We start from the raw sequence: 24,411 nt of genomic DNA on the forward strand, positions 1-24,411 counted from the left end.
GCCCTCAAAGGGAAGTCGAGGCAGAGACACAAATGGAAGGCAGAACAGAGGGCTGGCGTTCTGGGCAAGCGAAGGCGTTCAGAGAACCGAAGAAAGCAGTTCATAGAGGAAATGCTACAAAAGTTCCCGGGGCCAGGTAAACTTGGGAAATGCGAGGCTAAAGAGGTTTCTTTACCGCAGAACTTGTCAGAGCCTTTAATGTAGTAGTAAGCAGTAAGGAGTCTTGTATACCTGCACCAAACATATTTGTTGACCTTGGAGAGTATTTCATGGAGTACTATTCTAGAATATTTTTTAGGACATCTGGGGCTGTTGTACTGAGTTTGGGGAGTTGTGATAATCAAGGGTGGAAGGGGAAGGAGGTTCAGGAATGTCAGATTGAAGGGTTAGACATTATCTTGAAAGCAGAGGGAGCTTGGAAGTGGGTTTATATTGTTCATATTATGTATAGCATGGCTGTTCTATCTAGGATGGTGGGAGGAGAGGGAGGAAGGTTGAGTCCTAAGGGAGAGAGTCCAGTTAGAAGCCTCTTCTGTAGACTGGTGAGAGATGAGGGTGTGACTGGAAATAATGGATTTAATAACATAATAAAGGAAAATGCCAGCAGGTGGCTGTAAGGGATGGTGGGACTCCTTGCCTGCAGCCTGGGACATGGGCAGATATAAGGATGTCTCTTGGGTACCAGCTTTTGGAATAAAGATGCATAGTTTGATTTTTGGCATGCCGAATGGAGTTGATGGTGTGATGTTTAGGTAAAGATGCAGGAACGTCCCCCAGCAGAAGATCTGAGTAGGAAAAGTAGATCTGAGTGTCACTGGAATAGAGGTGGTCCCTGGGGCAGGATTTCTAAGGGAGAAGGGCCAAGCCTTGAACCCTGTACCTGGGGGAGTGAATCTCTGTCCTGGAGGCCTCCGTGTGTGAAAGAATCCGAGGGAGCAAAGGGACTTCAGAGAACATCCTTTAAAAGAGGAGAACCCCAAGGCCTTGTGAGTGGGGTAGTAGCCTGAGGCTCACATCTGGTTTGTGGCTGAGCTCCTAAGAACCGTCCTCCTCCCTGGGCTGTTCTCCTTCTGTTCTGCAGGGCCGCCTGCTTCCTCTTCTTGGTGGTGTATATTGCGTCGGGGTTAGATGTTTGCAGGTGCTTCAGGAGGGCTGCGAGTGGCTTCCTTGCAGGTGTGGCCACCAGTACCCACCAGGACTTTGGACTTGGGTCACTTCTTGTCCCCCGCACGCTCCCCCTGGGCAGCAGAAGGACGTGAGGGTCTGGTGGGCTTGTGGTCTCGTCCAGTGGTCCGTCTCCTCCAAATCCTTGCCTTCCGGACTTCGCTTGGGGGAGGCTGAAGCCTCTGTCTTTAAGGCTGGAGATGGGCTGGCCGCTGGGACTGCTGACTCTCTGTGCCCTGCCTGCCTGGCCTCGGGCTGGGGCCCAGTGTGGCCCGGGGCCTGCTTGTCAGCACGTGGCTTGGGTTTCCGTGTTAACGTTCCTGCATTGGGATCGCAGAGGATCGAGTGTCGAGCCGGCTGATCCGCGCTGAGCCTTCTGGAGCAACCAGCTGTGGAACTTTCAAAGGTCCGTGTGTAACTGGCTTGGGAGATGTGGTGGGTGCCAGGGGGACCGAGATGGGGACAAAGAAGCCAGTTTGTAGAAGGAAAAAAAATAAATGAGCATAACAGCCTTGGGCCGTTTGGGTGGGGCATGGCGCTTGGGCACCTTCGAACCCCTTTCTTTTTCCCTTCGGATTTTTCCGCTTCCAGAGCCCCCTTTGGCCAGTGACCCCTGCAGACCCCCTCTGGGTAAATACAGCCCCTGTCTCCCACCCCCTCGCTCATTACGCATTCCTTTAATCCGGCCCATCTCCAGGTCGCCAGCTGGCAGAGACTCAGCAGATTCCAAACCCCAGCTGGTGCCAGAGTGTTTACACGGGGAAGCTTGGCAGACAACTTGCCCCCAGGCTGCTCAGCTGGAGGAAAAGGTAGAAGGACGTCCCAGAGCTGAGGGCCAGTTTGTTTGCAGACTTTCCCTCCTCCCTCTCTCCCCCTCCCCTTTCCCCCACCCTCCTTCAAGGCGCACTCTATCCCCAAAAAGTAAAAGGGAAAAGAATCCTCTGTGTCTGAGGAGGTGCTGGGCTGGGGACTCCCCAGCTCACCCCTTCCACCCAATTTCGTGCAGCGCTTGGAGCACATACAAGTCGAGAGCCTTTTACTTCCTGACTGGAGCAGATAAGATTATTGAGACCTTATTTGTCAGTGTAAAGTCAGTCCCCAGAGTGGGTGTGACTTTCCAAAATCAGTGCTAGAAGCTCTGTGGTCGAATATCTGTGGCCTGGGATTCCTTCCTGCAGCCTGAGGGCAGTGGTGTCCTCAGTAAAGGCCCCTGAACATGCAGGCAGGTGGTCGCTGGTCCACAGCGAGGGCTTGTCATGATGGGAGTTTGTGAGAAGCCAGTCCCAAGGCATCCTGCACGAAGAAAGCGGTTTCTCCTGGTTGTCAGCATCGTTGGTCATTGGGGACTCAGAGAGTGACTGTCTGCCTGCCTCCCACTAGTTTCCCAGGTAATATTCCCAGCATGTGTGGATGGGAGAGCATTTTGCTGATTTGAAGTGCCCTGTTGCCAGTGGTTGTATTGATGAGGTTAATTATTGTCATGTGGTGTTAGTATTAAGCCTTTTATTTGAGGAGCCTAACGGCTTCCGTCAGGGTCCCACAGGAAACAGATGGGGTGATTGAAGGTTATTGAAGGTGCTCTTAACAAGGGTGGGGACGGGATGAAGGAAGACAGATTAGGGATGGTAAATCCCCCAGGGCTTGCAATCGTGGAAGATAGCCCTAAACCTGAAGAGAACGGGGATGGAGTGGATGCAGAACTTGTTGAGATGTAAAGGAGAGAGAGAGGGAGAGGTCATGGCCACGGGAGCTGTGGCTGCAGGAGGGGGGCTGGACCTTTGGTACTGGATCTAGCCACTGCCACGTCGCCCAGTGGGGAGGGAGCCCGGCAGTGATCCCCTCCTGGTGCCCTCTCACCTCCTGTGGATTCAAGCAAAGCCAGGGGTCCAGGAAGCCCATTGCTGCACTCCATAAAGGTCATCTGCCCTCTGCTCTGGGCCCCAGGGCAGGATGGAGACTCATGCAGCCCAGTAGCAGTTGCTGATTCTCTTCTATCTCCTGTTTTGAGTCCTGCCTCCTTTATGCCCACGGGCAGTCAGAAAGAGGGGGTGGCGAAGCGAGACCGGTGCTCCTGAAATACTGCAAACGCTGACAACAGCCCTTCGGGACAGATGTTTCCTGACTGCAATAAGCCAAACCATGTAACGCGTTTACTTTAAGCTACTTATTACCCTGATCTCTGGTGAGACCAGGATTGCCCTGGCTTCTGAAAAGTGGCAGCACGTCCAATGCTTCTGCATCCCTCTTTTGCCCCAGTTCAGACAATACTCAAGTACCACTTAAACCCATTTCCTTCTTGGCCAGTGAGTGCTCTGTACCCTCGGCCCTCTGGGACCAAGAGGAGGTTCCAGGGGAACATAAATAGGATTCTGATCATGTGTCCAATTACCACTAGTCTTGGAATATCTGTATCCATCGGGAGATTACTTCCCTGACAGTTTCAAGTGGAGGAGCTCAGACTCACTAGACTGTCAGGTAACTGATAAAATTTAATTGGTAAATTATGAAATGTGGGACAGCCTGTAGAGTTTTGTGGCTGGAAATAGAGTTTGAATTTTTATGTGACAGTGTTGCCTCCCTAATTGAAGGAAGCAGTTGTTTTTTCATCTGGGCTTGGCTAGATGTTGAAATGCCCACGATGCTGGAATGGACAGCATCCCATTGATGAACTCAGTAGGCAAAAAGTTGACTTCCCGGTTTAGACTAGCTTGTTTGAAACACAAGGGGATCTCAGCTGTTCTGAAGTTGGCCCATGCAGTAGATGGCCCCCCAAAGCCGCCATGATGCATTAAGCCAGCTGGTTCTATCTGGAGGCCTCCTGCACTTTCTCAGCACAATCGTGATTCTTCTCCCCCTCCCCCCTCCCCTCTAGTTTACCACAATCTGTACGTCTTCCTGGCTCAGCTCCCCCCGTCCCAGAAGTCTTTCCTGAGGAGATCCATCGATCTCCATACCCAGAGCACTTACTGATATTTACTGAGTCCCTCCTTTGTGCCAAGGACCCTAGGGGTGCAAAGATGAATGAAGCCAGTGGTCTCTGCCTTGGGAAAGGAAAAGAGCCCCGACTTGTCCTTTGTCTGATCATGTCCTGATTCATGACATCTTTTCTCGTTGTCTCACAAATAATTCTTCACTCGGCAAAGTCTCCATCCTTAGTTTTCAGGCCCATTGTTCAGGGGTGCACGTGGTTAGGAGTCCACACGCCACAGTCCAGTGACTCTTGGGTTCCAGTCTCACTTCTGGGGCTTATTAGCTGTGTGTGCCTTTGGGCAAGCTTCCTAAGCTTTTTGAGCTTTGATTGTTCTGTATAATAGGGCTTCTGGGAGGATTAAATGAGAGAATTTCTGTTAAGTGTTTACAGTGATTCCTGGCACATAGTAGGAGCACAGTAAATAGTAGTAGTAGTAGTAGTGGCAGTGATAGCAGCCATAGTAGTTTCTTCAAGAGCTGGAGGTTAAATGAGGTGAAGCTGTTTGGTGTTTAGCACAGGGCCCAACATTTAATGAGATCTCACACATTCAATGTTGTTCCTTACAGACTTGTTGAGGTAATCACATAAAATGCCTCAACCTGGCCTGACTTGCAGTAAATGTTCAATAAAGGGCGGTCAGTTTTATCACCTCTGAAATTGAGGAGTTGTGCTAGATTGATAACTTCGCTTCTGATTTTGGTCTCTGAGCCTTTGAGGGAAGGAAGTGGGTCTTAGAATTTTTTTCATCTCCAGTGGCATCGTGCCTTGCCCAGGGCATGGACTCAGTAAATATTCTGTGATTGACGGGTTGATTTTATATTTTTAAAAGTTTTTTAAATTCTTTAATTTTTAATTCTTCAGTTCTAACCAAAGGTATGTTTCTGGGGTGTGAAAGTGTCTTACCAGCCTGCTTTGCGTGCACATGTGTGCACGCGTACACACGCACTTCTAATGCTTTCCTGGACACATCCGTTAGAAACCCCGGGGGGACCATTGGCAGATCCAGGAGAAGGCCCCAGGAGCCCCTTCTGTGGCAGTAGTGACAGGCACTGCAGGTCTCTGAACGTGGACCCTGGCCCTCGGCCAGATGCTTATCTGTGTGTCTGGGGGCTCTGATTCCGAACCCCATCAGCTCGGCTGGAGATGGTGAAGGCTGATGGAGGGATGGGAAGCCGCAGGCCTCCTGTGGCCAGCACCCCCACGATCCCCCCGGAACCCGCAGAACAGCCATCCTCCTGTGAGTCCATCCAGGTGGCCCTGCCTCTCCCTCTCGGGACATGATTGAAGGTGAAGCGATGACCTCAGAGAGGGGCAATGCGGTGCTGGGTCAGAGGAAGCAATTGACGAGACAGAGATGGTGCCCAGCCCTGTAGCGTGGGACGGGGAGGGGGTGTTAGTTTTGGTTTTGCCTCTCCCACCACGTCCTCCACAGCCCTCTTTGACTTCCTGTTTCCCCCCCTGAATTACATCAACTCAGGGCGAACTGATGGAGCCTCTTCTCTGGATCTAGACAAGTGTCAGAACTTCAGAGGGGGCAGGGATCTTGGGGAGCAGGGCCTGAGGGGGGAGCTGCCCAGGGCCGGTGCTCCCCTCGGCCATCCCTCTCCTGTGGTTCTGGAGCTCATTCCCTGAAGAGAAACCCCCTTGAATAGATGTATTCCTCGCAGCTCTCCCGTTTTCTGCATATCCAGTCCCTTTTCCTCCAGCGGTCTCTCTCCTCACCACACGGAGGTTCGAGCTCTTGCATCCCTCCCTGACCTCCCGACCGCTGGAACAAGCGGTGCAGGCTCATTTCCCCTTCTCTCTCCCCTTCACGCTCACCCCGTGCACCAGCTTCTGCCCCCTCCTTCTCTGCAACATTTACTCAGCAAGGTCCCTGATGACCTTCCCATCCCCAGATCGGATAGACTCTTCATGTACTCATTCATTCCACAAGTATTTATTGGGCTCTCACTGTTCCAGCTGCTCTGGATCCATCAGAAAAAAAAAAAAGTTAAGACCCCTGCCGCCTGCAGCAAGCATCTCAGTGCCAGGCTGACTGGTCCTCCCCGGAGCCCGGACTCCTTCCGACGCTCTCCTCCCCTGGCTGTTGGGCCCCTTCTGCTTCCTTCTGCCTCTGTGGCTGGTCCTTCTCAGGCCACTCCCTCCCTCCCCCTCCCCCTCCCCCTCCCCGCCCTGGACCACAGCTGTTTTCGCTCTCAGTTGATGATCCCACCACCCGCAAGGTTCGGAATAGCCATCCTAACATGAAGCACGTCTCATTGAAGCTCTAGGTTTCTACGTCCGTGTCCTGAACAAGACCAGAGCACTGCTCTTGGCTACTCCCCATCTGAATTTACTGTGCCGTCGAGCCCTCTGAGAACGACCCCACGCTGCCTGTGTCTGTGGCCGTCCCCCTCATGCAGGCCTGTGTTACCCGTCCTTCCTACTGGCTTCCTGCCCCCACGCTTCCCCAGCCCGTCCTCTGCGCCCTGAGCAGCACGAGCTCTCTGCAGCGGAGACCTCATCGTGTTATGCCTTGCTTAAAGCCTGCTGCAAGTAGGATGAAGTCCAGTTTTTATACCTGCCATAAAGGGCCCTTCATAGGACCTGGTTCTTGCCAGCCTTCCCACCTCATCACCTTCCTCACACAGACCATCTCCCGGGATTCTGCTTCTCTGCCTGCGTGCATGCAGCCCCTTCCTGCCTTCTTTCAGCCTGCCCATCCCTTCAGGATACAGATTGGGCAGAACCTCCTGGCTGAAGTTCTCCACGGCAGGTGGGGCCCCCCTCTGGTCTCCCGCACTGCTGTACGTACCCCCTAATAATGACCATGTTGTTGTGTTGCAGAGGAGCTTTTCCATACTGATTTGTCTGGCTGGGCTCCAAACTTGGGTGGTGCCTTTCCTGCCTGGGACGGTGTTTGGGGTGAGGGCATTCCTGTGTCTGGGAGTTGAAGGGGCAAAGCTTAGAAAGCTGAGGTAGGGTAGCTGTGGAGTCCTGGGATCCAGGCAGGGGTCCTGATTCCTCTGTAGGCACCAGGGAGTCATGGAGGACTCTGGAGCGGGGCCTGTGGTATTTTAGGAAGGCAGATCTGTAGTCTTTCTCAGTCAGGGAGATGGCGAAACAGCACTCAGGGTGGCTCCCCTCTGCAGGCCACGGCCTTGGTTCCTACCTTAGGGGGTGGGTACAGAGGGGGACAGAGCAGTGGCTGAAGAGCTGTCCCCCCTCCCAGGCCTCGGCAGGGAGGGGTCCCCCGCCCCCTTGTGTGTGCCTGTGTGTCTGCGTCCTCCCCTCCTCTGCCTCTTGCTGTGTGGTTGTCTTGCAAGGAGATCATCTGTGCTTCTCGGCCAAAGCTTAAGGTCCCTGGTGTCCCTGGCGGTTCCTGTTCCTTCTTGTGTCCCCCTGAAATAGAGTGGGGCACACCTGGCCCCTGGCTCTTGCTCCAAGGCCTGGCTTCACCAGCAGGTGGGGAACGGGGCGTTGCACACCGAGTGTCGGATGAGGGTGCCTGCAGCCTCCCGTCAACCTCTGAGGACCCACTGTGAGTTCAGACTCAGTCCGGCCTCTCCCGCTGAGGTGTGGTTTTCTTCCTGGGCTGCCTTCACCTGTGTGAGGTCACAGGCAGCCTCCTGGGGTGCTGAGAGGCTGTGATGGAGGCTGGCCTCCGGGGCAGAGAAGAAACACCACACGTTTTTAGATGTCATTTAAAATACCACTTTCAGTTAGTAAAATGAGATTTTGTACTAACATATATAGCTTTATCTGAATGTGGGTATGTGTGTGAGTGTGTGAGAGAGAAAGTATCTTAGAATACAGCATGTAACCTAGACATCAGCGTTTGCCTGGGCTTTATTTATTCAGTTGAGGGGTATGGAGGGACTCTTGCGGCAAAGTGTGGGTAGTGTTTACCTCAAGCAATGCCTTTGGGGTTCGATTTGTATTTTCTGTTTATCTGTAGCACATTTTTCTGGGAACTCTTGCCTTTTATGTTGTTATTTTCCTTCTCCACTTTGAAGACGATTTGGAACATCCCCTTGTGAATATTATTTGCTGACAAACAGGGATATTTGAGTGCTGGGTGTTTTTTATTCACCTTGATGGCCTTGATTTAATTCACCTGAATCAAATCATCATCCATTAAGTTCTCTCAGGTGCCCTCCTGCAGGTGGTCCTTGACAGGTCTTTGTAGACTCAGGCAAAATAGGCTGGATGCCTGCCCAGGGCGGGGTTATAAGGCATGTCCCGTGAGAGTGGGAAAGGGGCAGTTCAGAACCAGGATGCGCAGAGCAGAGCTCCCGGCCTGGCCTCAGTTTCCTGCGAGGGTGGAAGGTAAGGCTGGTGGAAGGTAAGGTGGCACCACAGAGACCGTTGCTGGGACCTGTCACCTAATCCCTCACCCCTCAGTGGGGTAGGGGTGTGCAGAAACCGGGACAGCAGAGATCACACATCCTCAATGCCAGAGGAATGGCGTACTGTAAAAACTTGCTTATTTGCCCAAGTTTGCTCAGTTTGAGCGTGGGCAGAGGTGGACAGCCTGGGCCAGGGCCTCCCTTCATGGGCCCGACACAAGCCCGAGAGGAATCTGAGGGTTCCCGTGGGAATCAGCCTCTGCCCCGCCGATGGGCCTGGTTGGTGGCCCCTGGAGACGCTTCTTTGCTGTCTCAAGTTCGTTTTTCTAGTAAGCTCTACTCCCCATGCCTGGCTCTTCAGTCAGAACGTGGGGATGGACATGCTGATGTTTTGAGTAGGAAACTTTCCAGATGGTGGAGAACAATTAAACATGGTGGCGGTCGATCACTGTCTGCCTGCTCTTTTCTTCCTTAATTGTAAATAAGCAAATGAAGGCAAATCCACCTGGGCCCCGCCTGGTCCAGCTACCTGGCTCTTCAGAGCTCCTGAATAATCCTTTCGCTTCCCCCATGCCTGGCAGCCTCCCTTGACAGTTGCCAGTGATTAGTGCCTGGCCATTGCAGACACGTCTGTGCTGGTTAGAATTGCCCCCCTCCTTGTGCTGATGGAGCTAAAGCTTCTTTGGAAACTGAACCTCAGACAACCTGTGATGTATTGGTGCCGTGGTTCCTTTTCTGCAATCAAATCTAAAATGTTACTGAATCGGAACCCTCCGAAAATCACTCGGAACCTAAAATTCTACACTCCAAAACTCTTTCTTTTTTCTTTGTTGATTTTTAATTTATTTTAAAGATCATATTGCATCTGAACAGGCGGCTTTTGCCCAAAAGGTAAAGATATTTTGTCCTGACCCATGTGGGTGTTTCAGGAATATCCACAAAGAATCTGAACTCTGCTGTGCGGTGCAAGAGAAGCACATTTTAAGAACATTGACATTCTAAAAAGTTATTTTGTGTGAACACTTCCTTATTTTGTTGTTATTTAAAAAATTTTAATGACCAAGCGCTTCTTTATTTTTGTTTAGTTTTTAGCTTCTGTGAGGAATGGTTTATGAGTATGCTGACCCACCCAAACAAGGGGAAAGCTCCTGGGGTTGGGGGTGAAATATATAATCAAGTAAGAGTATTTGAAATATTGACCCAGGGCTCTTTTTTGAGGGAGCAGATGAGAGTGTATATATATTAAGGCCTCCAGAGAAGAAGTATATTTATTACATGGAATGTAGGTATTTTATGTAAGGCTATCGGTAAGGCACATAGTAGGTCAAGTTCAATAGGACTCGGTGCTTTCACTGCCGAGGGCCTGTGTTCAATCCCTGGTGGGGAACTAAGATCCCACGGCAAGGCCAAAAAAAAAAAAAAAAATTAAAAGCTCAACTTCAAAGATTTTTAAAACTCTGTAAGTGACCCTTTCTAAATTCCTCTTGATCCCAAAATAAAGTTTAGACCTTGGAACCGATGAATGTCCTAAAGCAAGCACTATCATTATATTGCGGCTGCTCCAATGATGGGTTTTTCTCATAAATATACAGGGTCGTTTTTTAATCCGATACAAAACTGCAGTCGTGACTGTTAATAGGGAGTCTTCTCAGCGTGGTGAACACAGGCTTGTAGAGAATCTGTTTTGTGTGTTTGGGTAGCTTTGCCTAGTTCTTACATTAAGGCAGTTTTTCAAGTGAGAAAACTGAATCTCCAAACGTTGCTAAAAGCCACCCAGAAGGTCCTGTCAGCATCCTGCCCCTGGCTGCAGGCACTCGGCCCTCCCCGCCAGCCCCTGGTCATCCAGACGGAAAATTTCAGAAAGCAAGCATGAAAAGCATCTTTGTCTCAGCTGTATCTGCCTTTCATTGAGTGACAGTGGGGCTGCAAACCTCACCCCTCAAGTACTGGCCCTAAAAAGGTGTGTGCAGGTGACCAGCCCAACTCATAAAGCCAACACTTCAGGAGAGAAAGGCTAAAAGACTCTTTTATTAAAAAGAAAAAAGAAAAAACAAACCAAAAAAACCCTTCCTCATCAATTGGGCATGACTTTTATTTATTTCTAATTTTTTTTCTTTTTCTTTTTTTGCAGTGTTTTTAAATTGAAGTATAGTTGATGTACAATATTATATGTTACAGGTGTACAGTATAGTGATTCACAATTTTTAAAGGTTATACTCCATTTATAGTTATTATAAAATATTGGCTATATTCCCCATGTTGTACAATATATCCTTGTAGCTTATTTTATACATAATAGTTTGTACCTCTTAATCCCCTGCTCCTGTGTTGCCCCTCCCCCCTTCCTTCTCCCTGCTGGTAACCACAAGTTTGTTTTCTATACCTGTGAGAGGCATGACTTTTAAATGTTTTCCTGTCTGACTGAAATTTTTCTATCCACTGCCTGGGCAGAAAGATGCAAAATCAATTTTGGGTAATTCTGAGTGGGGGTCGTTTGGCTTCCTGAGAGCAGGCTGGGCCGGGAGAGGGGGACAGGACACTTGGCTCTACTTGTGCTCCTGAGGACCAGGGCATGAGCATCTCTCGGTCAGAGGGATTCTGGGTCGGCCACGTGGACTGTTTCAGCCCCGGGGTGAGAGAGGCGTTGTTCATGGTGCAGAGCAGTTTGGAGCAGGGCTGCCTGTGAACAGGGGGCCTCCTCCCCTCTCCTGCCCTTGGTGGCTAGTCTTGCAGCGCAGCCCCTTCCAAGGACCAGTGAGTGAATGTGGCCAAGAAATAAACAATAAACCAAACCAAAGGTCAAATACTGCTTACCAGGAAAACCATGAGACTGCCTTCATGACATCTCTCCTCTCTTATCTTTGGTGCCCAGATATCAGCTTGCAGTGTAAAAGAGCAGATTGGGGTATTGGGAAGCCCAGGTGTGCCCGGTATCTGGGGCTTGCGGGCTGGCAGGTTGACTTGAGAGGCCTTGTTTTCTCGCTGTTGGATACAGATGACACCTGGGCCTCATCTTCACAACCTTCAGAAGCAGGAATATATTTTAAACTTGTGGGAAGACCTCTCAGCAGGCTGTCAGCGTGAGGCTGTGTTTTTGGCATTGACAGGAAGTGGAACCAGGAAATGATAGCCTTTTGGAGCTGAAGGTGGAGAGGACCTTTAAGGACATCCGTTCTGACCACCTGATCCTTTCTGTGCTTATCTGTAAAATGGGAATGTTATGAGTGTCTGCCTCATAGGGTGGTTGTGAGAACTACGTGAAGTAATTTCTGTAAAGCACTTAGAAACGTGTGTGGCACTGAGTAAACCCTTGATAACATTCACAGCCATTATTTTTGTTGTTCATGGATGAGAAGACTGGGGTCCAGAGAGGTAAAATGCCTTGCCTGAGGTCTCCCAGCTGCCGCCCCAGCAGAACTGGGACTGGAGTCCAAGTCCACTGTGCTCTTCTGGCGGCAGCTGTTTACTGGCATCCTTGGTCTAGTTGCAACTGAGAGCTCAGATTCATGTGCCCCTAATAGAACACGGCATGTGGAACGGTTTTGCTTTTGTTATGGCTACACAAGCATGCTCAGTGTCACTGCCTTTGTGCTTGATGCCCTGTTTGAGTTAAAAGTTCAATGAGGCTTCCTCTGTGTGTGTGTGTGCGTGCATGTGTGCATGCGTGTGTGGTGGCCCCTGCTACGTAATTCAGTGCTCTCCTTTGCATTAGTGTATTAGCATGTTTCCACTTTTAACCTTTCACCCACTGATCCAGGCATTTAAAATGCTATTAAACTCAATAATGTTTCCTATCAATAGCCTTAGAGGTATGGGAAATAATTGGAATGACATTTTTAATAGGCTCCTGTTTCTCAGCCCTCTGTGTTACACAAACCCAGCCAGTGCTGGTAGAGGGGGGCTTGTTGGCCATTTCGTCCCTGGTCTGAGGTTGGGAGAAGTTGGGAGTGAAGTTTCAGGGTGCCAGAGGACCTTTTAAAGCACAGAGAATGGTTTTTGTGCTGGAAAAGTAGAGTTCCTTTTTTAGGGCAGTCTTTTTTAAATGATATTTTTTTTCCAGAGAACTGAATTTTATTTATTTATTTATTTATTTATGGCTGTGTTGGGTCTTCGTTTCTGTGCGAGGGCTTTCTCTAGTTGCGGCAAGCGGGGGCCACTCACTATCGTGGCCTCTCTTGTTGCGGAGCACAGGCTCCAGACGCGCAGGCTCAGTAGTTGTGGCTCACAGGCCTAGTTGCTCTGCGGCATGTGGGATCTTCCCAGACCAGGGCTCGAACCCGTGTCCCCTGCATTAGCAGGCAGATTCTCAACCACTGCGCCACCAGGGAAGCCCTAGGGCAGTCTTTTTTGTTTTCTTAATTAATGGGTGAGGTGAATCCAGGAGCTGATCCCTCCTTCCTCCTTCTGATGGCTTCGAGAAAGCTTAGGGCCAAATTTCTGGGGACCTTTAGCCAACGAGTTGGACTTTCTGGAATGAGATTTTGTGGATCAGCCTCATTCCGGCTCCTTCTTTTTGCCTTCAATATATATTTTTGTTTGTCCTCTCCTGCTTCTGTTTTATGTCACCGTTCTATTTTATGTGCCGTATTGTGTGTCTCCTAAATTTGTTTTTGGAACACAGTTTTAAAAAATCAAATTGAATGTTGTCTTTTCTGTTTGTAAAGTTGTGAGGTCCTGCTGGGGAGAGGACCTCTCTGTGCCCCAGGTTTCGCCTCTTCATCGATGAAACAGGGAAATGGACATTGTCTTGCTGAGACGTGTAACGTGGGAGTGAGCACAGCTGCCTGAAAGAAGGTTGCACGGTTCGGAATGGTTTCTCCTGCTGCGACGAGGGGCGTAGGGATGGAAAAATACCGGAATCTCAAATTTTTTGCTTTAATCAGAGTCCCAGGTCCTGTTCTCTTAGAATCATGTTCAGAGAGCATTTGTTAAGCATTCGTCTGCGGTTACTAAATATTATAGCTGCTTGCAGTATTCGCTCATCAAATAGGCATTTATGAGAGACCTACAATGTGCCCAGCACTGGGACAGACCCCAGGGAGAGAGAAGGGACATGCACAGGGGAATGAATGAGGGCAGAGGACAAGCTGAGGGTCAGGTGACAGTGCAATACCGGCTCCCCTGCTTAATCATGTCTGCATTTAGCAAGTGCTTGCCGAGCACTGGGCACTGTTGCAGGCAGTGGGTTGAAGATAATCAAGATGAGTGAGATCCCCACTTTCTTAGAACTTACATTCCAGTGAAGGGAGAGTTTAAAAACGAAGAAAGACAAACCCCATAAAGCTGTCTACTTACCAAAGGTGAATTTTATGGTGTGTAAATTACACCTCAATAAAGGTTAAAAAAGAAAAAAACCTCGGCCCTTGTTGGCCTTTGGGTTTGCTGCAGGACAGCTGACCCTCACTCTCCGCGCCTCTTGTGTGTGCACTAGGGCTGCTCGCTGACATGTGTATGTGACCTCAGAACCTAATCTCCAGGTTTTGCGGTATCTGTGGACGTGCACAGGGCGGTGAGACGTGTGACTCACCCAACGAGATGTCCCCGGATGAAGGGGAACCCGGCGACACTCTGCCTTCCTGGTCCAGCTCCTGCTGTGAGCAAGTGGGCTTTTTGCCATCTGCTTAGTGCCATGTTCTTGCATCTTTGTGCCTTTTGTCGGCAACTTGGCTGCTTAAAATGGCCCTCACGTGTGGTGCTGGGCCGCCGCCTCGGGATCCGGAGCATGGGGAGGCCGTGAGGGGCCTGGCGGAGAACATAAGAGTATTAGAAGGGCTTCCTTCAGGTGCGAGCCACAGGTTCAGTGTTCACACTTCAACAGCCTGTGTTCCATACAGCGTCTTTCAACAGGAACACACGTAAACCAAGGTTCCATGTTGATTGGTTGATGGAAATGGACCAGAGGCCTTTAGGAACCTAACCCCTAGGAGCAATGGTCCTTTGTCGCTGGGATCACGGTAACTTCCCAAACAGAACGACTGGGAGTAACCAGAATTGACTGGATATGCAGGGCCAGGCCAAGGGCATCTGTCCAGCCCATATGCCAAACGGCTGTCCTCCTTAAAAAAAAGGGGGCTTATTCTTCCAGCAGTTACAGGCTGATGCTCTGTTGTGTTAACTCCTGTGTCAATAGCTGTTTCCCTTAATTCAGGGTACAACTTCTTGTGTAGGACAGCATTACTTCACATACCATTTTTGTGTATATATCTGACTTGGGGCTAATTGAGACAACAACACAGCTTTTTTTTTTTTTTTTAATTTATTTATTTTTGGCTGCATTGGGTCTTTGTTGCTGTGCACGGGCTTTTCTCTAGTTGTGGCGAGGGGGGGCTTCGTTGTGGTGCGCGGTGTGATGCGGTGGCTTCTCTTGTTGCAGAGTATGGGCTCTAGGCGTGCGGGCTTCAGTAGTTGTGGCTCGAGGGCTCTAGGGCGCAGGCTCAGTAGTTGTGGCGCACGGGCTTAGTTGCTCCATGGCATGTGAGATCTTCCCGGACCAGGGCTTGAACCCGTGTCCCCTGCATTGGCAGGCGGATTCTCAACCACTGCGCCACCAGGGAAGTGCACAGCTTTTTTTTTAATTGAAGTGTAGTTGATTTACAATGTTGTGTTTCAGGTGTACAGCAAAGTGATTCAGTTATATATATATATATATATATATTCTTTTTCAGATTCTTTTCCATTATAGGTTATTACAAGATATTGAATATATTCCCTGTGCTGTACAGTAGGTCCTTGTTGTTTATCTGTTTTATATATAGTAGTGTGTATCTGCTAATCCCAAACTCCTAATTTATACCCCTCTCCCTGGCTTTCCCCTTTGGTAACCATAAGTTTGTTTTCTATGTCTAGAAACACAGCTTTTTAATTTGTTTAAAACAGACTTTCTGCCTGTTACATTTTGTGCTTTTAACCAATTAAAGGAGCCAGTGGCATTCTTAGTTTTATCTTGTCTATGTTTTCCACTAGTATATCCCTGTGATTTTTTTTGTGCCCTTTATTAACTGCCATCTTCTAAAATCTTTTTCAATAAAAAGAAAGGATGCAAAAAAAAAAAAAAAAAAGTCCATACATCTGTATACACTTTCACAGTGAGCCCGTTTTATTTGGCCGAGCTTTTCAGGTTAAACATTAGGGGTAGCCCTGTGGGAAACAGTAATGAAAAGCACTAGTATGTATAGGAAGTTTTTATTATATAACCACTTATCTCTGCGTTGACATCAGTAAACAAAAGGTTGACCTACATGTTTTCTGTGTCACTGTACTTTGAATACTTTCATGTACTCTGAATATTTTTGTGCCTTGGTCTTTATGTTCCTGTAACAACCATTTGATTTACAGAGCTAAGAAAGTGATTTAAATAGTATTTAATAAGTTGTAGCTCTTATACTAAATAAGTCAGAAGGAGAAAGACATATACCATATAATATTGCTTATATGTGGAATCTGCAATATACAAGTGAACTTATTTACAAAACAGAAACAGACTCACAGACATAGAAAACAAATTTATGGTTACCAAAGGGGATATATTAGGAGTTTGGGATTAGCTGATACAAACTACTTTGTATAAAATAGATAAACAAGGTCCTACTGTAGAGCACAGGTAACTATATTCAATATCCTGTAATAAACTATAATGGAAAAGAATTTGAAAAAGTATATATGTGTATGTATATGTTTATATATGTGTATATGTATATATATATCGCTGAATCACTTTGCTGTACACCAGAAACTAATACAACATTGTAAATCAACTATACTTCAATTAAAAAAAAATTAGAAAAGAAAGTTGTAGCTCTTGTCAAGTGGCATAAACACAATCCAAGTTATAATGTCAGAGTAAAATGAAATAAATTCCAAGTGTAGAAATGCATGGGAAAATCTCTTAGAGAACTGACCCCATACATGTGGAGAGAGAGAGGAAAACCAAGACCGTAGAGTGAATATTCAGTTTTTAACTTTAGGTATTTCTGAATTGTTTCACTTTTTAAAAAGTATGTTTCTCTTGAAGTTAAAATAAAAATTGACCTAAAACATAAGTTGATTAAATGAAATGAATTCTCTGGAGGACGCAGACAGTGACTGGCCAGAGAGGCCTGCTTTGCGAGGCTGGTGAGGGTGGGGCTCGCATGAGGGGCTCCCGGGCTGGGCTCCGTGTGGGCGGCTCCCTGATGCCCCCTGAGGGGCAGGGTTAATTGGCCAGGGCAGCCCAGGCATCGAGATTCTAGAAGCTCCCCCAGGGGTTCAAATGTGCTCTACGCACGGGATTCGGATGTCTCTTAGGAATGGACTCTGGCCAACTTTAGGAGGCCTTCTGGGGGTTCATACAGGTGATGGGGTCTGGGGAACCCCAGCAGAAAAGTCTGGAAGGCACTCAGGGCTAACCAGCTCTTCCTCCATCCCCGCTCAAGATTCAGAGCCCAGGAGAGGGGGTCTGATGGGCTGGGGAGAGGGTCTGCTCCCTGTATCCTCCTGGGAGGACCATGGTCACCACAGTGGCACACTCACAACACACAGCTGGGAGGGGTGTCTCCTCTGGAAGTCCTGGTGTGTTGGGAAGGGGCAAAGGGGTACTGGTCAGCCAGAACCCCACAGAGGTCCACTTCAGCCCACCAGCTGAAAAGACAAGTGTGTTTCCTGAATAAAACTGAAGGAGAGATTGTGCCTTGAGCATGGTACAGCGTTTGGTGGAGGGGCCGGAAGGCATCGTTCAACCATTTCCCTGCTGCTTTTGCCACAGTCCAGTGTGTTTCCTCCACACCCACGGTGCACCCTTCACATCTTTGTGTTTAGAGGAGAACCAGTAACGCTACTGATGAGGTGTCCCCAGGGGCCTCCCAGAAAAGGCCTGAGGTCTGGCCGCCCCTCACCTGGCCTCCGCACCTGCTCCAGAACTTCTCAGCCCCAGCTGCACGTCAGAAACGTCTGGGGAGCTTTAAACAATGCTAACAGCTGGGCCATCGCCAACCAGACCAGCTGGAGTACCACAAATATCCTGCCTTTTAGAGACACGGGAAGTGAGGCTCCAGGTGTAAGATCACGGCTCATGGTTGCGAGGTGGGCAAATGCAGAGGCAGCGTCTGAACCTAGGCAATCAGTTCTTGAGTCCAAGCTTCGAACCCTGCATCTTGTAGTCTCTCCCCTGCAGGCTGAATTGAAAGAGGACTGAGCTGGCCATTAATAACCAAGTGACGACCACAGTTCTTTCACAGCACAACCAAGATTTTAAAGGCAGCTTTCGAAATAAACAGACCAACAGTGTGGAGTGTTATGTCCTGCCCCGCAATAGGGCATATGTGAAATTAGCAGCTGGAATTCTCTGTTTCTGAGGCTCAAGTTTAGACTTTGCGGGCTGCCGCCCACGGTGCAGTTAGCCAGCGTGCTGGGGAACCTCGGCTAGGTCCTAAGTTCTGGAAACCTCTGGAAGGCTGTGACCTCATCTTCTGTTAGTTTCTGACTTCACCAATGCTGGGGACTTAGCACTAACTTGATAAACACTTGAATGAATGAATGGATGAATGAATGAATGGCAGACAGATTTGTTCCCTTTGCTTGTGAGCTCTCGGCCAGCCGAGCACACCTTGTTGTATTCCATCTGCAGCCAGTACAAGTCTAGATACCATCCAGGACTTGGGATTGTTTCGTTTGTTTTTAGGGCAGGTATTGGGAGGGATGTCATTAAAGAAAATGGGAAAAAAACAAATGGTGCTAACTTGTGCTCTAGGTGAAACCCTTCACTGGAGAGGCCTGTGGGTCTGAGGTGTGAAAGGCGTGGCCCCAGGGCTGGTAGCAGGCTTTGCTTGTTTCTTTTGATGTGGACAAAAAGCTAACATGGAACTTTTTCCCTCTATTTCACAGGTCACCGCCAAGACTGCCTTCCTATTTATTTTACCTCAGTATAATGTTAGCGTGCCTACAGCAGGTAAGAAAAGCACTGGTCTCTATCTTTCCCAGGCCCTGTTAACCCCAAAGTTCTTGGAAAACTTCCTTTTCCTGTGTATGTGTATGATCATTTTAGATATTTAGACTCAGCATCCAACTCCCTGTTGCTGTGAAGATGCAGCTTCGGGCCACGTCTAGCCCTTAGCCCGAGGCTCTGCAAGCTTGAGGTTCTCGGGTCCACCTCCAGGAACTGGGCATCGCTGGTGCCCTCATGGTGAATAAAGGTGGAATGTTCTTCACTGAATCCAGCCCTCCCCTCTTCATTCTGCAGTGGACAGGCGAGTTGTCTGGACTTGGAGGTCAGATTCCTTTCTTGGCCTGGCTCCACCAGCGGCTAGCTGAAGGACGCTGGGGGCAAATCCCTTAACCCGTGGTCTCTGCAGGACGTGGCCGGAGTCTTTCCTGGACTCGCCTGCCACTGCAGTCCCTGTAGCCAGGCTCTGGGGGAAGTCACCCCTCTGGGACAGCCAACTTGGCTCTTCATCTAGAATCAGAGCGAGGGACGCTGGCAGGAGAGGGAGAAAACTCCACGCTCGTGAAGGAGGAGACAGGAAATGCCATGGCCAGCGCCGTAGTCAGGAGACAAGGCAACACCCGCTCATTCCCAGGCACACGCCAGCCTGGCAGGCACACAGACTGTCTTGTTTGATGCTGTGTGGTCCAAGGTCAAATTCAGCCTTCTCTACTCCTGTCTCTTGAAAATCCTAATAACTAGGACACCTCTAGACCCAGCTGTACTTATGATTTACGGATTTAAATTTTTCTTTAAGTTTTTTTGGTTTTAAAAAAAATTGGGGTAAAATACACATATCATTTACTATCTTAGTCATTTTTAAGTGTACAGTTCAGTGGCATTGAAGTACCTTCACTGTGTTGGGCTGCCATCACCACCATCCATCTCTAGAACTGTTTTCATCTTGCAGAACTGAACTCTACCTCTTGAACAATAACCCCCCATTCTCCCCTCCTCCACCCGCTGGCAACTACCATTCTACTTTGTCTCTATAAATTTGACTCTTCTAGGGCCTCATATAAGTGGAATCATATAGTATTTGTCCTTTTGTGACTGGTTGCAGTTTATTTTTAAGTAAACATTTTCCAAAGTATATTTATGACTCTCACAGGAAATTTATAAAATACAGCTAAACGTAAGAAGATAAAAATCACACATGACCCCACCACCCAAAAACTACAGTTAGCATTTTGGAATCTTGAGTCATAACCAGTTTTTTGCTGTTAGCAGATGATGAACCCTTTTACCATGTCCTTCAGTATTCTTCCATTCAATAAGACATTTTGAAAAGCTACAGAGTATTTATTAATAGGGATTACTACAGTTATTTATTCAGTCCCATATTATTGGATATTTCCAGCTTTTATAGTGCTACAGTAAACATTCTTGTGACTTCCTGCATTCATGATTATTTTTTAGGATAAATTCCTATTACTGGAATTTCTGGGTCGAGTAGTATGTACATTTAAAGGTTTTATATATGTTTTGCCAAAATACCCTCGTTCATCTAATTCTTATGACCCATAAATCCTGTTTTTTGGTAAATATAAAATGCATAGGCTTTTTTTAATGTCAAAATGCCAGTTTATTAATTTATAAAGAGATGTCCACCTATCAAAGGTTGTGCTCATATTTTCATTACATTTCTGCCCGAAGTCAATTTCCTTTTTTTTTTTTTTTTAATTTTTAAAATTAAAAAAATTTTTTGGCCGTGCCACGTGGCACATGGGGTCCTAGTTTCCTGACCCAGGGATCGAACTCGTGCCCCCTGCAGTGGAAGCGTGGAGTCTTAACCCACTGGACCGCCAGGGAAGTCCCTGAATTTAGAGGGGATGCCAGATCATAGCCCAGCACTGCTTTGTTAACTACCGGGAGGAAGTATTGTCCTGGGGACCATGGCAGTTGAAGTACATGTGAGCGGGATGTGCCTTTATTGTAGGAAGGGCCTGTTTGTAAAGTCAGATCATGACCAGAGGGTTGATTTTTTTTTTTTTTAGTTTAAAAAAAGACTTTCCCAGAGAAATTGGGAGACAAGTGATACCTAAACGCTTCCCTCTCATTTAGCTTGAAGCAAAGGCTTCTTGCTCCAGGGCTGAACCCAAAGCTTCTGAGCGGGAGGAGCGTTCCCCCAAGTTCCTATCATGCCCTCAATTTGTTTGTTTTAACTAATTAATTAATTGATTAATCCAGACAAATATTTGTGTGCCTGCTGTGCGTCAGGCCCGGACTATAAAGTAATTATAAAACATGTCTGATCTCTGACTCACGGAACTTACTGTTTATTAGGGAGAGAATAGATAACACACAGCAAACAATAAATAATTATAGTTGTGATAAGGGTGGTGAAGGAAATACACAAGGTTGTGTGATAAGGAAAAATCAAAGGGTGATGACCAAGTGTTTCTGGGAAACTGCCATTTGAACCGAGTGTGTGTGCAGGTGGTGTAGGGGGGTTTAGGGAGGGGGTCTGGGCAGAAGAAAGAACGTTCCAGGCATAGGGATGAGCATGTGCAAAGGCCTCAAGCGAGGCACAGACACCTTGACGCACTCTAGTCGCTGAAGGAAGGCCAGCGTGACAGGAGCCTGCAAGGTTTGGCATTTTTCTCGGGTGGGGCTATGCAATTCTACCCCTAGAATCCTCCTCCAGGCCAGAAGAAGGCCTGGGTAGAGGTGAAGGGACATAAAATCCATACTGAAAGAGAAGATCAAGTATTGCTAAATAGCCTGACTTTTATTTAAATCTTGCCATTTGGGGCTGTTTGTAATAGGACAAGCAAATCATCCAGAGAGACAGTGCAATCAGAGTAGCCTGTTTAATTTTGTTTTGAGCTCCTTGATCACCAAACCCAGTGTGGTGATGTTTGGTTTATAAGTTGCAGAGGAGGGCAGATTTCTCACGGGAAAGAAGCAGTTCATAACCAAGGCCTGTTGAGGTTGCGAATTTAAAGCCCTCCCCGCAAAATCGCTTTAAGGCTGCAGGTGCTTGGGGATGGATCCTATTTGTATAACCAGGGTCAATTCTGATTTCTAAGGTTTCTTCTTTAAGTGGCCTGTAACTCATTCAACTCAATGTTTAAAATGTGAATTTTAGGAGAGCAGTAATGGTTTTCATACAAAGTGATCTACTGTTTCTAAATCCCTCATCCTCCCTCAGCAGAGGTTTTCAAGTTCTATAGAAAATAGCCAGTGGGAACGCTGATGAGTTTTTTTGCCTGTTTCCTTTCCTCCCTCTCCTTCTCTCCTATCTTCTTCCCGGCTCCAAGCATGTGTTTATAGGCCAGTGGTGACAAACATACCACAAGGTGAGTGGCTTAAACAACAGAAATGTAACGTATTGTACAAGTCCAAGATCAAGGTGTCAGCAGGGCCATGCTCCCTGGCTTGTGGCAGCGGGACACCAATCTTTACTCTGTGTCCATGGTAGCCTCTGCGTCCCGTTTCCCCTTTCTAAAGGGACACCAGTCATATTGGATTAGGACCCATTCTACTCTACTATGGCCTCATCTTAACTCTTTACATCTGCAATAACCCTAACTCCAAATAAGCTCACATTCTGAAGTGCTGGGGGTTAGGAATTCATGAGAATTTTGTGGGGACGTGGTTCAACTGATAATACTAGCTGTAAATACATGATTCTGTCACATTATAATAGCTGGTTAAGAAGATTAAGCTCCATTCAGAGAGATGAACTCAAAGAAGAGATGGGTACAGTTGTTGCAGTCAGAAGTTGTGCATCTCGGGGCATTGCCGGTGTCCTTGGGGTTTTCTTTAAGGTCAACAGCGATGAAGGAGGAAATGTTCTTTTTTTTTAATTTATAAATTTATTTTTATTTATTTATTTATTTTTGGCTGCGTTGGGTCTTCGTTGCCGTGCACGGGCTTTCTCTAGTTGCGGCGAGAGGGGGCTACTCTTTGTTGTGGTGCGCGGCCTTCTCATTGTGGTGGCTTCTCTTGTTCTGGAGCACGGGCTCTAGGTGCGCGGGCTTCAGTAGTTGTGGCACGCGGGCTCAGTAGTTGTGGCTCGCGGGCTCTAGAGCGCAGCCTCAGTAGTTGTGGCGCTCGGGCTTAGTTGCTCTGCGGCATGTGGGATCTTCCCGGACCAGGGCTCGAACCCGTGTCCCCTGCATTGGCAGGCGGATTCTTAACCACTGTGCCACCAGAGAGGTCCCTAGGCAGGAAATGTTCTTGTCACCACATCCCGTCTCTCCTCATTCCCACCTGTTAGGGTTGCCAGGCTTAACAAATAAAAAATCCAAGGCCACCTGTTAAATTGGCATTTCAGATAAATAGCAAGTACTTTTTTTAGTGTTAAGTATGTCTCAAAGTATATATGGGGCATAATTACACTAGAAAAGTATTCTCTGTTTATCTGGAATTCAAGTTTCACTGACCGTCCTGTATTTTATCTGCAACCATACACCCAGCCCAGCTCCGGCAAGGAATAAAATGTCATGTGTCTGGTCTTGGCATTAGACACTCCAAGTCTTTCTGATTCAAATACCACAGAGTATCTGCTATTATGGCCAGAAGTATATAGACTGTAAAAGGTCAGCAAAGAATAGAGGCTTGAGTCTTCCCACAGACAGACTCATGGGCTGCTGGCTCCCCTTCTGATGTAGAACAGGTGACCCCAGACAGGCTAAAATATACCAGGTTCTTTTGAGTCGTGCCACTAGGTTGCTGAGTTGTCTTGGGCAAACCATGTAGCGTCTGGGTCTCCATCCCCACCTGTCAAATCGAGGGTGAAGGTCACTGTCTCAACCCCAGCGATTCCTAAAGACAGGAATCCAGGAGACACTTGCTACTCAGGTTGTCCACAGACCAGCATCACCTGGGAACTTGTTAGAAACACAGACTCCAGGCCCCACATCAGACCTTCTGCACCAGAACCTTCATGTTAACGAGATCCCCAGGTGTTTGAAGTGCTGCTGCCCTGGGTGAAAAGCTCTAAGTAGGCTTGCAGATGACCCTGTGCTTCCAACCCCAAAGGTAAGAGAGGGAAACCCCGTAAATCCAGTAACTCATTTGCATCTTTCTGTTCTCGTCCAGTTTTGGTTTTGCTATAACTGTTTAGGAGCGGGGGAGGGGGGACTATCATGGGTGGATTTGGTTTCCAGCTGGGCTGCTGCTGCCCAGAAGTCACGGGCACCTAGGTGTTCCTGGGCACCTAGAGCGAGAAGGCTGGGCGCGAGGGGCCTCTTTGAGAGAAGGGTTGGTTTCACAGTAAGCAAAGGGGACAGGGACCCATCCCCTGGCTCTGTTGGTCCCGGTGGTTTTATCACCACCAGCTGCCGTGTAGCATTTAGCAGCTGGAGATGAAAAGCCCGGGACCCTCCCACACCATAGCGTGGCCCTTGTTCTCACAGCCCTTCCAAGATGAGACACACGGCCCCATCAAAACAACCTCAGACAGATGGTTTTAAAGCCTCATTCAGCGAAGGCCTTTGTCCAGGGCTCAGAGTGTGTTTTGTTCCCTTGCTAGCTGGTAGGAGTTAGTCTTGTCTTGTGCTTGTATCATGTACTTGGAAGATTGGCATCACATATCAAACCGAGCCCCTGTTTGTAAGATGAGCTTGTGGGGGACAAAAAGGGAAGAGACAGGTGGACGACAGGGGCTCCGGAGGAGGAAACCTGACTTGATTACAGATGAAAGCTGCCCAACCCGGACCTGTGGTCTGTCCAGCTACAGGAGACTTGAGACTCACAGAGCCTGGCCTTGTCCTTTTATACCAAGGGAGAGAGTTGCTGGACATTCCCAAGGATACAGCAGTAAGGGCAGAGGAGGGGCTGGGCTGCTCACACCCCATGCAGCACCAGGGCCCAGGGGAGCTGTGGAAAGGTTGGGTTGCCAAACGGGGTGGTGGGCATGGCCCAGGGGACCCAACGAGGAAGGCAGAGATCTGGGTCCATCCTGGTCCCTCGGGCCAAACAGCTGCCAAGATCCCCTTTGGCCCTAAGGTCCTGTCTGTATGAATAAGAGAAAATAAACC

General features: G+C 48.3%; 1 protein-coding gene across 2 annotated transcripts in view; it reads left to right on the plus strand.

Moving 5' to 3' along the window:
• The window catches only part of TRAM2 (translocation associated membrane protein 2), a 74,383-nt gene that overhangs the window by 21,220 nt on the left and 28,752 nt on the right, over positions 1–24,411 (plus strand). For both annotated transcript variants that reach the window (XR_009701557.1, XM_061196095.1), the window contains exon 2: positions 18,325–18,388. Coding sequence is in view for 1 of the 2 variants with exons in the window: in XM_061196095.1 (XP_061052078.1) it covers positions 18,325–18,388 (64 nt within the window). In the remaining variant the exon portion in view is untranslated. The remainder of the gene's footprint in view (positions 1–18,324; positions 18,389–24,411) is intronic.

This window comes from Eubalaena glacialis, chromosome 7, assembly GCF_028564815.1.
Source record: "Eubalaena glacialis isolate mEubGla1 chromosome 7, mEubGla1.1.hap2.+ XY, whole genome shotgun sequence".
Classification (NCBI taxonomy): Eukaryota; Metazoa; Chordata; class Mammalia; order Artiodactyla; family Balaenidae; genus Eubalaena; species Eubalaena glacialis.